The 14,816-nt window shown below is 38.7% G+C and overlaps 1 protein-coding gene across 1 annotated transcript in view; it reads left to right on the top strand.

Moving 5' to 3' along the window:
• The window catches only part of HSD17B12 (hydroxysteroid 17-beta dehydrogenase 12), an 81,286-nt gene that overhangs the window by 61,222 nt on the left and 5,248 nt on the right, over window positions 1-14,816 (top strand). The window contains 3 exon segments of the mRNA XM_021533222.2: window positions 2,723-2,757; window positions 8,120-8,201; window positions 11,516-11,581. Of these exon segments, the coding sequence (XP_021388897.2) occupies window positions 2,723-2,757; window positions 8,120-8,201; window positions 11,516-11,581 (183 nt within the window).

Genomic DNA, 14,816 nt, shown 5'->3' with positions numbered 1-14,816 from the left:
CCATTATTAGTGATAAAACTACATTTCTGCTATTAATTGTTTTATTTGAATTAATGCTGAAAATATTTTACATGTGTGTACAGTGTATAAAATTGTCAGACCTGGGTATGGCTGCAGAATACCCTACTTTTATAGGGTATTCTGCAGCATTTTTCCAATGGTGCTCTTTGAGTGTGCAGTTGGCTGGGTCAGGTGAGTCTGACTCAGAGTGCTGTCTTCTGTTATATTTCTGTTTAAAAATAACAGTATTTTTACATCAAGATACTGAATATTCATAAATAAATTTTTCACATATCACAAGGTGTAACGATACTGATAGTAATGTTTCTCTGTTTCACAGAATTTTGAAATGCCTTCAAAATAGGAACTTTAGTAATACAAATGGAAGTGATGTTGAGTATGAAATCCAGTTCTGCTGTCAATGTTTTTCTGTGGAGGGGAAAAAATTGCCTCTTCATCTGAACTTCAGAAACAAACCATTTAATGCAGCTGGTAGTGAGAGACTTCTTGATTTCTCCTCAAATTGTGTACCTATTGCTGTATATCAGCTGTCAGTGGCTTCACAGTTTATTTTATATAAGTCCACCAATTATTGTACCATATTTTAGTAGCCAGCAGTTTGTGATAAACTGTTAGAACTGCTTGGTGAGTTGCAATTTGGATTTAGACCACGAATGCATTTGTGTGGATTTATGACAAAGTTTCAAATGTGGGGTCTCCTCTACACTACAGTGGGAAATTGTGTACTGGTTTTCCAGATCATTTATGGGTTGCCTAAGGTAAGGCAGTTCCAGTCCACATCCATGTCCCAATCTGTGGAGATGATATGCAGCATTACACTGCCCTGGGAGGCAAGAAACAGTATGCTGCATTTTGTCAAGGGATCTGTGGAAGAGATCATAAAACTTGGATCAGACAAAAGCTCTTCCGATCCTGAACTAGTCTTAAAATCAGCCCAAATCATTCTTTATCCTTGAAGATTAAAATAAATAGTTGTTTCTACATCTCTTTTGAAGCATTAGTGTATGACAAAGCTCATGTATGCTTAAACTTAATACTAGAGGGTTTTTTGAAGCTGCATCAGATCTCTTTAGCTTGTTGATGCTTATCAGCTCTGAATACTTAGTTTGACTTCTGGGGCAGTGCTGACAGCACTGTGTGTCAACAGCTGACTTCATGAAAGGCAGGCCTGTTCAACTCCTGCCTGTACAGCCCCTTATCAAAACTGTCATGCAGTGTGGCTGATGGCAGAATCTATTCTAAGGGAGAAATGCCAATAAAATGGAAAGCACAGCCCTTCTCTAGCATTTTCTTTGTGTGTCAGCTGTAATCAACTGACATTGTTTTCTTTGTGGTTCTTTTTCTCCTTTATTCCTGAAAGGGTATGTTTTATAATTAAAAATAAAAACAAACAAACAATAAAACCTCAAACCCAGATTGAGTCATATGTGAGGGCTAATGCAGTGGTGATAATAAAATGAGTAGCTTCCTACAATAAAATTTCTTTCTTTGTAATCAAAGTGCTTACAGGTGTTTTGTGTGCCTGTACATGCTGATTCCTTTTGTGTGTGTTTTTCTTCCCATACTATTCAAATATTCAATGTTTTATTTTAAGCTATCAAAGTAATTTGGGATCAGTGGGAGTATCATTATGTTTTAGTGTGTGCTGGTTTTAGCATTTTATTACCCACCTCCTATGTTCTCAAAAACTTTATTGGAACACCTTTTAGATGTCAAAAGTGGTCGTAGTTTATTTTTCTTGTGTGGTCTGTCTTTGGTATCAGTGATAGTTATTCATAGGGTTACTTGGGGCAGGGCTGAATTTGACACAATGAGAGTTTTGATACTGTTTCAGAAGGCAGAAGTTTTGGATTTAAGTTGTGTTTTAGGATGGTAGTAATTAGTAGGAAAGCTAACTATTTTACACTAATTAAAATTTTGTTCAAGTTTGGATCAATGCTTAATTTGTTTTCCTTGTCAGAGATGCTCTGTCTGCAACTGGGAATCTCGTTTTAGGATTACTGCTCTGGAGAGTCCTTCAGCCAGCATATAAATGGATTGCTCAAAGTCATAATAAAGGCAGGAGTTTCCCAAGCAGTGAGGAGGTTTGCCAGGCAAACTTTCCTCTTGGGGGTGCAGTTTTTCCAGTGTGAAAACATTTGTGTAATCAGCAAAAAATATTTTGGAGTCTTAAGTATTTTCTGTAGGTAATAATATAGGGAACTTACATTCACTAGTTCCGTCAGTGCTCTTGCTGCTCCGTAATTTATTTTTGTCTTAAACTCAGCAGTTCATAAGCCTAGCTAAAATGTATTGGATAATGTTTTGAATCTTGGCATAGGTGGTAGATTTAATCAGTCTGGAGGAAGACAGGTGTTTTTTGCATGGAGAGAAAGATAGTACATGTACTGTAGTACTCTGGTGTTTTAATGTTCTTTAGAGGCCATGGATGCTGCAGAGTGGTGAAGACATTTGTTTTATTTACTCTTGTGCTACTAGCTAGATGGGTTCACCAGATTCAGTGCACACACTACTTGACAGAGCCAAGTTATTCAGGTAGAATAAAAATAAACTGCCTACGCAAAGTATGGTCCCTGCTTCCCTGAGCCGTGCTTGGGGTGGAGGGGGTGGCAGGTGCTCCTGGGAGGAAGGGAGGCTTCCCTTGGTCTCTGCCTGTCTGGTGTCTGCATTCTCAGCCATCACGAATGTTTTCCTTTTGCAGATGACACGATTGGTGCTGCCCGGCATGCTGGAAAGGTGAGTCACACTAACACTATCCAGACAAAGTCATCATTATTTATAGGGGAGAATCCTTTCTTGAAAAATTCATTACTGTGACTAATCAGCCTAGTCTCCATGTTTTAATGGCAGAGTAATGCTGGGTGAGTCACACTGATGGTGCATGAATCATCAGACGGTGGAAGCCTTTTCCACTCGATTCCCTTTTTATTTTTCCTCTCCCTTCTCCACTGTTGTGGTGATTCCTTTTAGAACAGAATTAAAAAGCCCGTCTGACTCATCAGCACTAACTCAACAACCTGCTATTCTGAGGGGGTGGTTACAGTTCCTGGGAATAACCTTCTTAAGGCTATTTCTCCAAGTCATTGTAAGTAAAATGGATGCAAAGAATATGTTCTCATTATACAGTAGGAGGTATATTGAGGAGAGGCTGTGATCATTTGGAAAAATAAAATTGGAGACCAGCTCTTTAGAATAACACACCACTGTCAACAGGGAAGACATGTACTGACTTCCCAGCTAGCTCCCAGGTGAAACCAAAAGGTTCACGATTTCCATTTAGTCTCCCTCAGGCTATTTTGCAGCTGATGTTGGCTCTGCTGGCTGTTTGCCATCTCTCTTGGGGTGCTAACCCTGCTTTGCTGGGGACTGCCCTGGATCAGGCTCGAGCCCTGTTCTCTGTACTGGGGAAAACTCTGTAGAACCATGCAAACGAATATGGCAGGAGGAGTCTGTATATGGGGCAAGCCTCCAAATCTAGTAAAGATGATGAAAAAAAAATAAAGTTTATTTTGTGTCATCCCACTATCTTAAATTCATTGCAGACCAGAATTCAGTTATTCAAGTGTTGCACAGATGTTTCGCTTTTAAAACAAAGCTTCTTCCTGGGTGCAGTCAGAGCTAGTGGTCAGTATGGGAGTCAGTGCACATCAGGATGATGGTGAGCTAAGAATTTTACTTAGCCAATCAGGAGATATGAATAAGTTTATTTCATGTCAAGAGATTTGAATTAGAAATAAAGACCCAAGACTGAGCTCTGGGCAGGAGTGTAATATTTCCCAATGAAGCCAGAGTAGAGGGTGAGGGTTATTATAGTATAGGGGGCTCCGAGGTCAGAAGCTACTCCTTGTCCTTGTACTATTATTGATGGATAAAGGGACTTGTTTTTTGTGAAACCACTGTCCTCTGAAGGTGGCAACATGATCAAAACCTTTATACTTTTGAGGGGATTTAATGTTGTTTCATTATTAGGTGTTGGAACTTAAAAACTCTTAAGTTTCTTGCCTCAGTTTCTTATTTGTTTAAAGAAATATTTTAGCTATCCATTTTGCAGAGTTCTCTCTTCAGCTTCTCAGGACAGAATGATGTATATTCTACTTATAGAATATCCTATATACATCTTTCTGTTACTCCATGCAGGTAAGATGATTTAGCAGACCAGGATCCTGCTGACTTCTGGTTCTGACTGCCCTTGAGCACACATCATCTTTCCTCTTACTTTTCTAACTGCATGACTACCTCAGGGATTGTGAGGATAAATGTTCAAGAAGCCTGGAAAGAAAAGGTTAATAGTGGGTAAAAAGAATTAAGTATGCATCTTTGAACTTCTTCCTGAATATAAGGAACCACTTTAAAAGACTGCTCCATTTTGATGACAGCCTTGGTTTCCATCTCAGGGAAAAATATTTGAAAAAGCTTCCATTTTCTGTTTGATTTTTGTGAAGTTGGTTGGGTTTGCAGTGCACAGAAGCAATGCCTGCAGCTGCCATTTTCTGCACAGTCATAGCTCACAGGCCATTAACAGCGCCAGGAATCTGTAACCACAGGAGGACATGGATGTCCAAGGCAAATCCACCAAATCCAAGGGCATGAATGAATCTGAGCTGGATTCAGCTGCTCTTCAGGTCAGCCATATATTTCTCACATGGGGACCACAGGATAGAAAAAAGGCTCTGGGCTCTAGGAATAAGGCTAGACTAAGAATCTCATTGTCATTCCTCACTTGTTCAAGGAGGAGAGCATGTTGAGTAGATAGATGTGACGTAGCGTGTTAGGGCATCTTGCAGCTTTCTCTAGTGCGTATTTGAATGTTGGTTTTATGACAGTATATTGCAAGATAAATACAAAAATAGAGCATACTTTGCATGCATTGCATCTGGGTCTGATAAGAATAAACAAAGCTACATCTTGGTGTGCCTTTTACTTTTTTATTTATAATAAACACAGCAGCATTAGATGAATATCACTTCTGGTAATGGCGTTTAGATTCTCTGCTTTGACTTCTCCCCTGTGCTCTGAGCACTTAAAGTGACAATTTATTATCTGAAGCTTCTTATTTTACTTAAATGAGCAGTTCCTGTATAAATACTCAGGCTACTGTCTGAGATGAGAAACTCATAGAACTGAAAATCAAGGCTTGATGTCTTTGGAAACAACAACAACAAAAAAAAAGCCACCACCACCAAAGATCAGTTGGCTGTTGCTAGACAAATACCAAACTATGGTATTTATTGCCAGGAAAGTAGCAAGTGCATAATTACATTACAGAAGAAGCTTGCTCTTTCCACTTGGCATGCAGCTGGAGCAGGCGCTGGTTGCCACAGCAACAGGGAGATAGCTAAATATAGCCTCCCTGGTGCTGGACCACTTAAGGTAGAATGACTGGGAGGTGTGAGGGTGTGGGCCTGGCTCTCTTCATCTTTACCAACTTTTTTTGTTTGGTTTTGTTTTGGGGTTTTTTTCCCCATTATGGCACAGTCAAATTAGATGGAGCCAAAATTTCTTTTTACCACTGATGCTTGAGTAATTCTTCAGGTCCCTCCCTAAAAAACATTTATTCTGCAATTCCTCTAAGAAGCAGAATTGTAATTGGAGTAATTGAAAATGTTCCCCCTACTCACATGCGTCTCAATTTCATTTTATCTGGACGTTTTAAGTTATGAGTTTTTAAGGCTGGGACTATTTTCTTCAAAATGTAAAAATACAAACCACAAAGCCCCCAGTGGCACTGACTGCTTCAAAGAGACCAATACACAGCTTCTGCAAGGGGCTGCTATTAATGTTTTGTGGCGCCAAGAGGGTTTCTTCACTGGGTCAGACTATGAATTCACTCCATCGGGTGGTGGTCACGACTCCTGCTAGAAAGTTGCCGTGTAGCCAGGCGCTGCGAGACCTGTGCTGGCAGCCTGCATGTCAGCCTTTCTTCTAAAGCTTCAGTTTGTTTAAAAGGTGTGAGGCTCGTGGTTATCCATATCAATGCTTATCCTTCTTTGAATCCCGTTAAGCTTTTGTCTTCTGTTAAGTTTTGTGGCAAGTACTCCCTGGTCTGAATATGAGAAGAGCACTTTCTTTTTTTGGATCTAAATTTCGGTCTTTCATTTAAATAAACAGCATCTTTCTTTTGTTTTCTGAGAGGCTGAATCAAGATCTTGATCTTTTTCATTTGTTAGTATGTGTACTCTTATCGAGGCTGCTGTTAATAGTCTCTTAACTAAACTGATGTATCGGGGTGGATTTTTTTTTCTTCTCTTCCCCTTTCTTAAATAATCCGTTTCTTAATATTTCTGTTCAGTATTTGAAGGGATAAAGATAGTTTGTAGACAGTAATACAAGATTTTGGTGGTGGTGGAGGATCTGTCCCTGCCATTCCCAGCATCCTGTTGTTTGGCTGGTTTTGGTGGCTGCTGCACAAAACAGAACTCCTTGTTCAGGTTTTTCATGGAGGAGACAGTTGGTTTAGAGTCCTGCAAGGTTTGTGATTAATTCACGTTTTTTTCTTTAGTATGCATTATTTTGGTTATTGATAATAGATTACTGATGCACTCTTAACATTTATTTTTCATCTGCCATTCTGTAGTCTGTTCACATAGCAGCATGAGCTTTTTAAAAAGTTCCTTATAGTGTTCTCCAATCTGATAACCTCTTAAAATGCATAAATACTCATTTCATTGCTAATCTCCATTTGAGCTCATGAATAAATATTACTGTCACCACCTGTCTTGATACAAAAAACTTCTACCATCCACTGTTAACCTTTTGCAATCTTGAAAATTCCTGATTAATTTGTTATCTTATGCTTTCCATGCAATGTACCTGGATCAATGTTACTACCTTATTTCACCAACCAAGCCTTGCAGGGAAGTCCTGAAAAACAAATTGAACTTTGGCAGAGCTTGAAATCCTGGATGACTGAAATTGTCTGTCACATTTGCCATCTCATTCCTTGTGACAGATCAGTCACAGATGTAATTTACACTTGTATCATCGCACAAGCCATGCTGGTTTGAATCTATTGTAATGATTTCCAAAGCATTTATATTGTTTTAATTTTTAATGGTGACTTAAATTACTGTTTGTTTTTAAGATGGCTACTTAACTGAATGTGGCAGCGGTGGTGCAGGGTGTACCTGGTTGAACAAATATGATGGAAACTCATGTGAATCTGCAGGAGTTGAGCTGTGCGATTGTCCTACCTGCATGAGTGTTCTCACTGCACTGAGCATGGCATAATTATGCTATGTTCAGGTAAACCAGCTTTAATCTCCAACAGGGTAGAAAGAAGTAGAGATTTATCTTTCACTATATTGGACTGTCTTGCAGGATCTTCTAACAGAGTAATTGCCCTAATTTGCATAAAGCTTTTAAAATTAATTCTACCTAGCACTAAATATGCTTGGTTTTGTAGGTAAAACTAGTCTCAGAAATAGATATGGCTCAAATCAGTCTATATTGGGAATTCAGGAGCCTTCCTGTCCTACATGTATGTGCTTTAGAACAGCTTGACAGAGCAGGTGGTCACTAATTTTGGGTATCTTTACCAAAATACTGTTGATTAATACCTTCAGTGTTACTGTAATACAGCTGTAAGATAACTTTCATTTTGTGTTCATCCAATGAATATCTTTCATATTTATTAAATTCTGTATTTGAGCAGTAGATTCAGATGCTTGCTATCTTGAAGATCCATTATGAAGTAGTATTTAGAAGATGAAAGGAATTATCAAAGTGTAAATCATACAGTGAAACTGTGTTGCCATTTCTGCCATCTTATCGGAAGATGTAGAAGCTCCTCTTGAACTTGTGCCAGCTTGACTCAATAGTTTTGCATAGTTTAGCTCATTGTGTGTGTATGTATATGTGTATATAAATACAGCCTTGATTCTCTTGCTGTACTGACCTTGGAGTTGTTCCTGATTTATACCAGCTGCTTGGATACTTCTAACTGTGCATAAAGTGAAATTCAATTCAGGATTTGGTTGGGGTTTTTAAACAGATCTTAATTTTAGTTTCATTCTAAAGGATCTTTTTAGGCTTGTTGTGATTTTTGGAAACATGAAAGATGTTTCCTTTATCTAGTGATAATATCTTTGCTTCCTTTCAGATCAAAAGGGATAATCCTGAATATTGCATCAGCTTCAGGGATGTGTCCATCTCCACTGCTGACTCTTTACTCCGCAACCAAGGTAAGTGTTCCTTTCCACACTGAAATCAAGTGTCAAACATAAGGCAACACTTACAGGAATAAGTGTTTTGGTGTCCATCTAGTGGTGTTTTCATGAACTAAAAGTACAGAGTTTCTGTGTTGAGTTTTTCCAATCATGGGAGCTGGAAGGTTGAGAGAAAACTGACTGCAAGGGTTTACTAGCAGGGAAATGCTATTTTATGTATTTCCTCATGTATTCAATTTTTAAATGGAAAGGGATAGTAGTGTACCAGGCAAGCTTAGTGTAAAGCTGAGAAAGAACATTGATTAAGTTTAACACACTTCCTTATTTTGGTTCTGAAACTTCTTTCCCCTAAATTTTGTGGTGATTCTGTGATCTACATTTATCTTAAGTTCATCTGCTCTGATTTCACTTTGTGTCACTGGGACGGTTTCATGTTTTTGCAGCTGGTCTTATGCTTTTTCTCCCAAAGAAACCATCATGGGATTGTAAAATGTTGCCCTAAAATATCTCCAGTGAATGCCATAAAGACAGAATGTGGGTACCCAGCATGGAACTGAGGCATGTGTGATAAAACAGAATGTAAGAGACATTTACACTGGTATTAAAGCAGTATGGCACTACAGCTTTTTCAGGCATACCTGGTAATTACCTTGAATATTTCAAGCATCTCCGAGTCTAAGCAGAACCTTGACAGGATGAAGAACCCTTCAGTAGTGTCATTCATGTCAGAACAGACTCACATTTCCTCTAGACTCTCAGTAACATCTTCATATTCCCAGAAGGGAGCTGATGCACACTATTTTATTCATACTGAAAGAGGGCATATTTAAGTTTAGAAGCCTGAAGTAGCTTTAGGTGATAAAAATTCCCCTTGAAGTAGCTATTTCCTGAGAGGACAGTTTTTTGTTAATACAAATGGTCACTTTGTTGTGGCAGTGCTTTCAGGTTTATGGAATCAATTGAGCTTCTGATTTTAGTGATAATATATCTTACACTGCTTTGGTTAGTCTTTTTTTTTTTTTCCAACAGGAATCTGAAATATTTTTTCCCCTCCCCTTAAAAAACTAAGTTACAAGTCGAATAATCTGCCTATTCTCAGCACTGCTCATCTTCTCCTACAGCAAGATTAGTAAGCATGAAAGTGACTCCCCTAATATAGCTATAGAAAGACTGTATCTGCAGTTTCTAGGGTTTTTTTCCCCTCATCCATATAAAGGGAATTTAAAGCATAGTACCCTTCAGGTGTAAGTCAATGGCTTAGACTAATTATCAGGAACAAATGTGGTCTTTAACCTTCCTGTGGAGAATTCCCTAGTTTACACTGGAATGAGACTCTTTTAAAGGAATCATAGTGCTATATTTTGACAGGTTTGTCTACCTGCGTTAACGCTAATGAGAAGTGAAATATGGTTATATCATTTCCCACCTCACCCCCGTGCCTTTACTGTTTGGATCTGTTATTAGCTGTTTGGATATCCAAGGACAAGAAATTTTCTATCGTGCAATGCTTACCTGCTTATTCGGGAATGTTTACTTAGAGAGCATTCTGAAGACTTCAGGTTCAAGATTGTTGGGGGACTTGAGCTTGTGAAGGTAGAAAATCCAACTTGTCTTGAAATAAATTTTTCAGGAAGAAAAACTCCAAAGCTTATTTGTATGCTGGAAATTGTTTTTTCTTCTCATGCAAAATGAACATTTTCTTTATAGCAAGCTCTTTGCAACAAAGAGAGAAGACAGTCTTTTGTACTTCTCTGTGTCTGGAACAGTAGCTAACATCAGGACTTCTGTCATGAAGGAATAGTTAGAAATCTGAATGATCAAAACACTTTCATTAACATAATATAGTTATTTTAAATAGATTATCAGTATACTCTGTGCAGTTATTACATATGCACCCGACTGCTGTGTTCAGAAACTGCACCAAACTATTTGGCAATGTCCATGTAGGTACCTTACTGTTGCAAGAGGATGGTCAAGAGGATTCATTTCAATAGCTGCTGCTAGGCCAGACTTTCAGTCTTGTTCATGTTGAGTACTGAATTTTGTTACAAACCTATACTCAGGGGAGAGGGAGAAAGAGCAGCTGAACAGCATATAAGCCTTTCATGGTTTAAGGAGCCTTTTGCTGGCTTATACATGCAACTTGAAGAAGAGTAAAAGGACCGACCTGCTATACAGCAAAATCCAGTTTTATTTCAGATCTTCCAAATATGCTCAGAGGAGTGTCTATAGAAAATAGCCCAGTAGTGTGGGAGTGTTTGTATTGCTTCTTGTATAGGCTGAATTCAGTGGGATGGCCTGTATAGGAAAAACACAGGCACTGCCAGATTTCAGCTAGGACTCATGTTAAACCACTGAGGACATGGTGACCAAAAGAAGACTGTAAAGGAAGTGCAGAGCTTTGCTGCTTGATTTGAATCTGGTGTGAAGCAACTGCTTCTTAAATACTTGAACTAATTTATTCAGTATTTATTCTATCTTCAAGCATGGATGGGATGGTTTAGTTCATTCAGTTTAAGGTACTCCATTCATCCTACTTAGCTGTATAACTTCTCTAAAACAAGAAACCATAGCAGAACCTGGTATTTTGTCTCATTGGACAACAGAGTAAGGTGGAAATGTGTTTTAGAAGGATTTGGGAAGTGGGAATCTGTGCTGGTTTGAACTGCTGAGAAGCCATTGATTCTTAGAATAGTATTTCCTGGAAGGGTTAAGGAGGTGGCTGTATCAGCTTTGAGAGAATCTTGAAGGCAGGTCCTAACATCCACCTTTTAAGCTCTTTAACTTTTCTTTGAACTTTCAGTCTTGCAATTTCTAAAACTTCTAGAAGTTTGGAAGAGAATCTGTGGAGGTGGACTTGAGGATTAGGAAGTGTCACCATAGGGTGGCATTTTTTAGAAGTATACAGGCAGAGGACTGAGTGTTTAAACACTATCTTCTAAAAACCATGCACAAGAGGAACCCAATTAAATCACTCTTAAAGAATATCTAAGAAGATGATATAAGTAGTGAACAAAGTGAACATGAAGTTGTCTTTTCCTCTTTTTAACTAGGCTTTATTTAACAAATCTAGCTCCTTTTTATTTTAAATTAAAAAGGGGTTTATTTGTTTAGATTGAGCCTTGCTTCTGTAAAAATACTTCATAAGCATAGAGTTTCTATATGAATGGCATTGCTCTTGTATGCAAAGTTTCATTGAAAACCTAGGGTTTTCACTTTGAAAACAGGAACTCCAAATAGTAATTCAAATACTCTTCAACAAAATTGGTGAACTAGAGTTTCCATTGTAACTTGTAGCATGCTGCATGTTTCGCTTCTTCTCTCTCCAGGCTTTTGTGGATTACTTCTCCCGAGGCCTCAATGCAGAATACAAGAGCAAGGGCATCATTGTGCAGGTGAGTAGTTTGTTTCATGTAAGTATGGTTACCACAGCAACATTGGTGTCTTGGCAACAAAAAGGAATCAGCATATTCTCTTATTCATGAGTGTGTGACACAGATTGAGGATAAGGATTTCCTTTGATCCCATTAGCAGCTTTCTTAAATTACTCTGAAACCATGGGTCTTGAAGCAACAAAAGACACGGTTTGATTTTGTGTGGTTTTAGCTGATGGTGCTAATTGAACCTTTATGGGTAAAGTATTCCATAAAGCTGTGCACAGTGCTGTTGAATACATCTTTATGAAGCTTCATCTACTGGAATACACTTGTGAAATGTATTTGTACAGGCATTCCATAGGTAACAGCTTGAACAACAGGAATAGTAGAATCCCTGCAGTGTCAGTGAATCAACTGCTAATCTAAGCATAGTTGAAGAATGAACAAAAGCCTCAAAGAGCCTTCATGTGTAACTGACTGATTTAATTTTCTGTATTGCTAAGGAGTCTTGCTTCATACCTCTCCTTGCCCCCTCCCCATTTGCTTACCTTCCTTGATTTTAATTATTTTTGGTGTGACAAAAAGCAAACCAAGCCAGTTTCTCACAGCTTTATAGGATTTTGCTGTAATATCACTTCTCACATACCTTTAGTGTTTGCTTCCAAAGCTGGAATTTCCAGCTCTGATCACAGTGAACCTTCCATTGCTGATTAAACCTCTCCAGAGCAAGAATCAGTTTAATAAAGATGGTATGAGATCTTACCTGTATTGTGAAGACAGTGGTATCTCTTTCTGAGGTTCAGTTAGGGATCTTACAAACAGGGTTACCTATGTTCATGCCTCTCATTCCTCTGTTCTGTGTGGTGGTTCTCAAAGCCATTTGAACTTCAAAGGCTTTATGGAAGGTAAGGCACAAAGTTGCCTGCTTTAAATGTGTAATCATCTTACCAAAGAGCACAAGCCTTATTACTGACTGATACTGTAGGGAAGTTGTTAGCAGATTAAGGCCATGTTACTTCTTTTATGTGCTAGAATATTTTTTCTTTTAAGCATATTTAGCAAAACAGGAGCTTCTCACCAGAAAATGTCCTGTCATGGTTCCTCAACATGGATTGCATTAAGAAAATGACAGTTGTTGGGGAGCTATTGCCTTGTAGTCACCAACCCTTTAGTGGGAACTGCCTGTAAACCTAGATTTAAATTTGATATTAAAAATCTGAAGGCGTGCTGTATATTTTGGGATCTGTTGGCAGTGAAGAGGAAGGTGGACCTGAAAGCCTTCCAACTGCTTGACTTTAGTTTTACGCTGCTAACTTTATAATTTGGAATACAGCTTGACTTTCCCCTGGGTGCTTGATTCTGTGCCCTAGGACTCTGGGATGTACCTCTAAACCAGTGTGCAGCAGTGGAGGATGCATAAAAAGGTAGCATTCTGATCAGGTAGAAGTTCAGCATGGAGGGTCATTTTGTGTGCTCTCAGTTCTTGAAGTGGATTTAGCCAGAAGAACTTTCAGTGTTTCATTTCATCTTGTTACCTTCTCTTCTCACAGCTCCAAACTGTCCTGCAATGGGTCAATGTTTACCACATGGCAAGTTCCTTACAGCTTTCTCACCACTTCTGCCCTGCTTGATTACTTCTACCTCCTCAGTGTCTTTCAAATTGTATTACTAGCAGATTTGGCTCCACTATCAGACAGCTGTTGCAATGTAGCCCTCTCTCAGTCTGTCACATCACTGTCTCAAAATGAGACTCAAGGAACTGGTAGAGTATTGCCCTTTCCTACATCAATAATATCAAATCTTCTGGGTGGACTTCTTCCTGCTGAAGTCTATCTGCAAACTGAGCCATAGGCCCCTTCAACACACAGCTTCACTTACAAAGATGGTGTGAATTTCTGGGGGCCTGTGTTGTGGTACCAGATCTAACCTCTGTTTTCTGGTGTTTTCTTAGGCATAGCTGCTCATCAATTACTTTAGTGTGAGGGTCCTAAGGGACAGATGCTTGCAGGAGAAAAGTGTTACATCTTTGGAATGTGTTGTTTCTATGTGGAGCTTTCTCCTCCTCCCCAGATTTTGTCTAAATAGTACTCTTAGTAGTTTGAGAGGAGAATGAAGGAGGAGCAAGAACTGTTCATTGATGACTATGGAGTAGCTGTTGTACCTGTTGAGAGTGTAAAGGTAAATACCCCAGTAAGTCATGCTTGGCTAAAGGCATTAAGCACAGTATGAATGTACACAGTATAGGAAAGGTTTTCTAGCTTTTGGGTATAGAAAAGCTAGGAGAAGGGTTTTTGGTGCCTTACATTTTTAGGATTATAAACAAATGAAGAATTAAATCTAACTTTTATATCTACAGTTATGTTTTCCTGTATAAAGCTTCACGGGTTATGGTAAACTGGCTTTTTGTGACTCTGGTGTTGGCTTAGGATGCTGAATTCCTGACAGCACTGCTTTTTATCCCTTAAATGTAGACAGTGAATTGCCATTGAATTATGCGGGCCTAATTATCAATAGCTGTCACTGCTTCAATTTGTTATGCTAATTTTGTTGCAGGTCCATGTCCTTGTCCTCTTGTTTCAGCCTAAGTCACTATAAGCCACTAATGAAAATTACAAGTACCTTCCTGTGAAGACTAACTGACCTGTCTCCTTCAGTCCCTAAGGAAGATTGCATCCCTCTTAGATTTTTTGAAGTACATCTCTATAACCTTCAGAAGCATTACGCTTTTAATTCGACTTGCCCTTCCAGCTAGATTATTGTCATTGAAACCAGTTAACTTCTGCCATGCAATACCTGCAGAGTACCACTGTGTGAAAAGCAGAAACAAAGTGCTACTGGGATTTTATCAATTTCTTCATATCAGCCTCAAGTATGTGTCTTGCTCAAGTGGATTACCATCTGTGGAAGCTTAGTTTTGATAGTGCTTTTGTTGCAGTGTAGCCATCTTTGGATTAAAAATATACTCTTCTGGCTGATAGGTCTGCTTAATTTTTCAGAAGCAGCATACTAACAGCATAGGTTACAACTTTGTGTTTACGTGGGGAAAAGAGGCAAAAGAAAAAAAAACAGGGAAGAAGGTGACAATGCCTTTTCTCAAGACTTTTGGAAAGATCTCTCCTTGAAAGATTTCTGCAGACAAATGAAATTTTTGTTTCTTTAATATGTCTAGAAATATTGCTTGGTTCTTTGACCCTTTCTTTTATTCTCATTTTAAACTTCAGTTAGTTATTGGCATGGTCCCTCTGTAGTTCAT

The sequence above is a fragment of the Lonchura striata genome, chromosome 6 (assembly GCF_046129695.1).
Source record: "Lonchura striata isolate bLonStr1 chromosome 6, bLonStr1.mat, whole genome shotgun sequence".
NCBI lineage: Eukaryota > Metazoa > Chordata > Aves > Passeriformes > Estrildidae > Lonchura > Lonchura striata.
The sequence above is the reverse complement of the archived record's forward strand: the minus strand, read 5'-3'. Positions and strand labels throughout refer to the sequence as shown.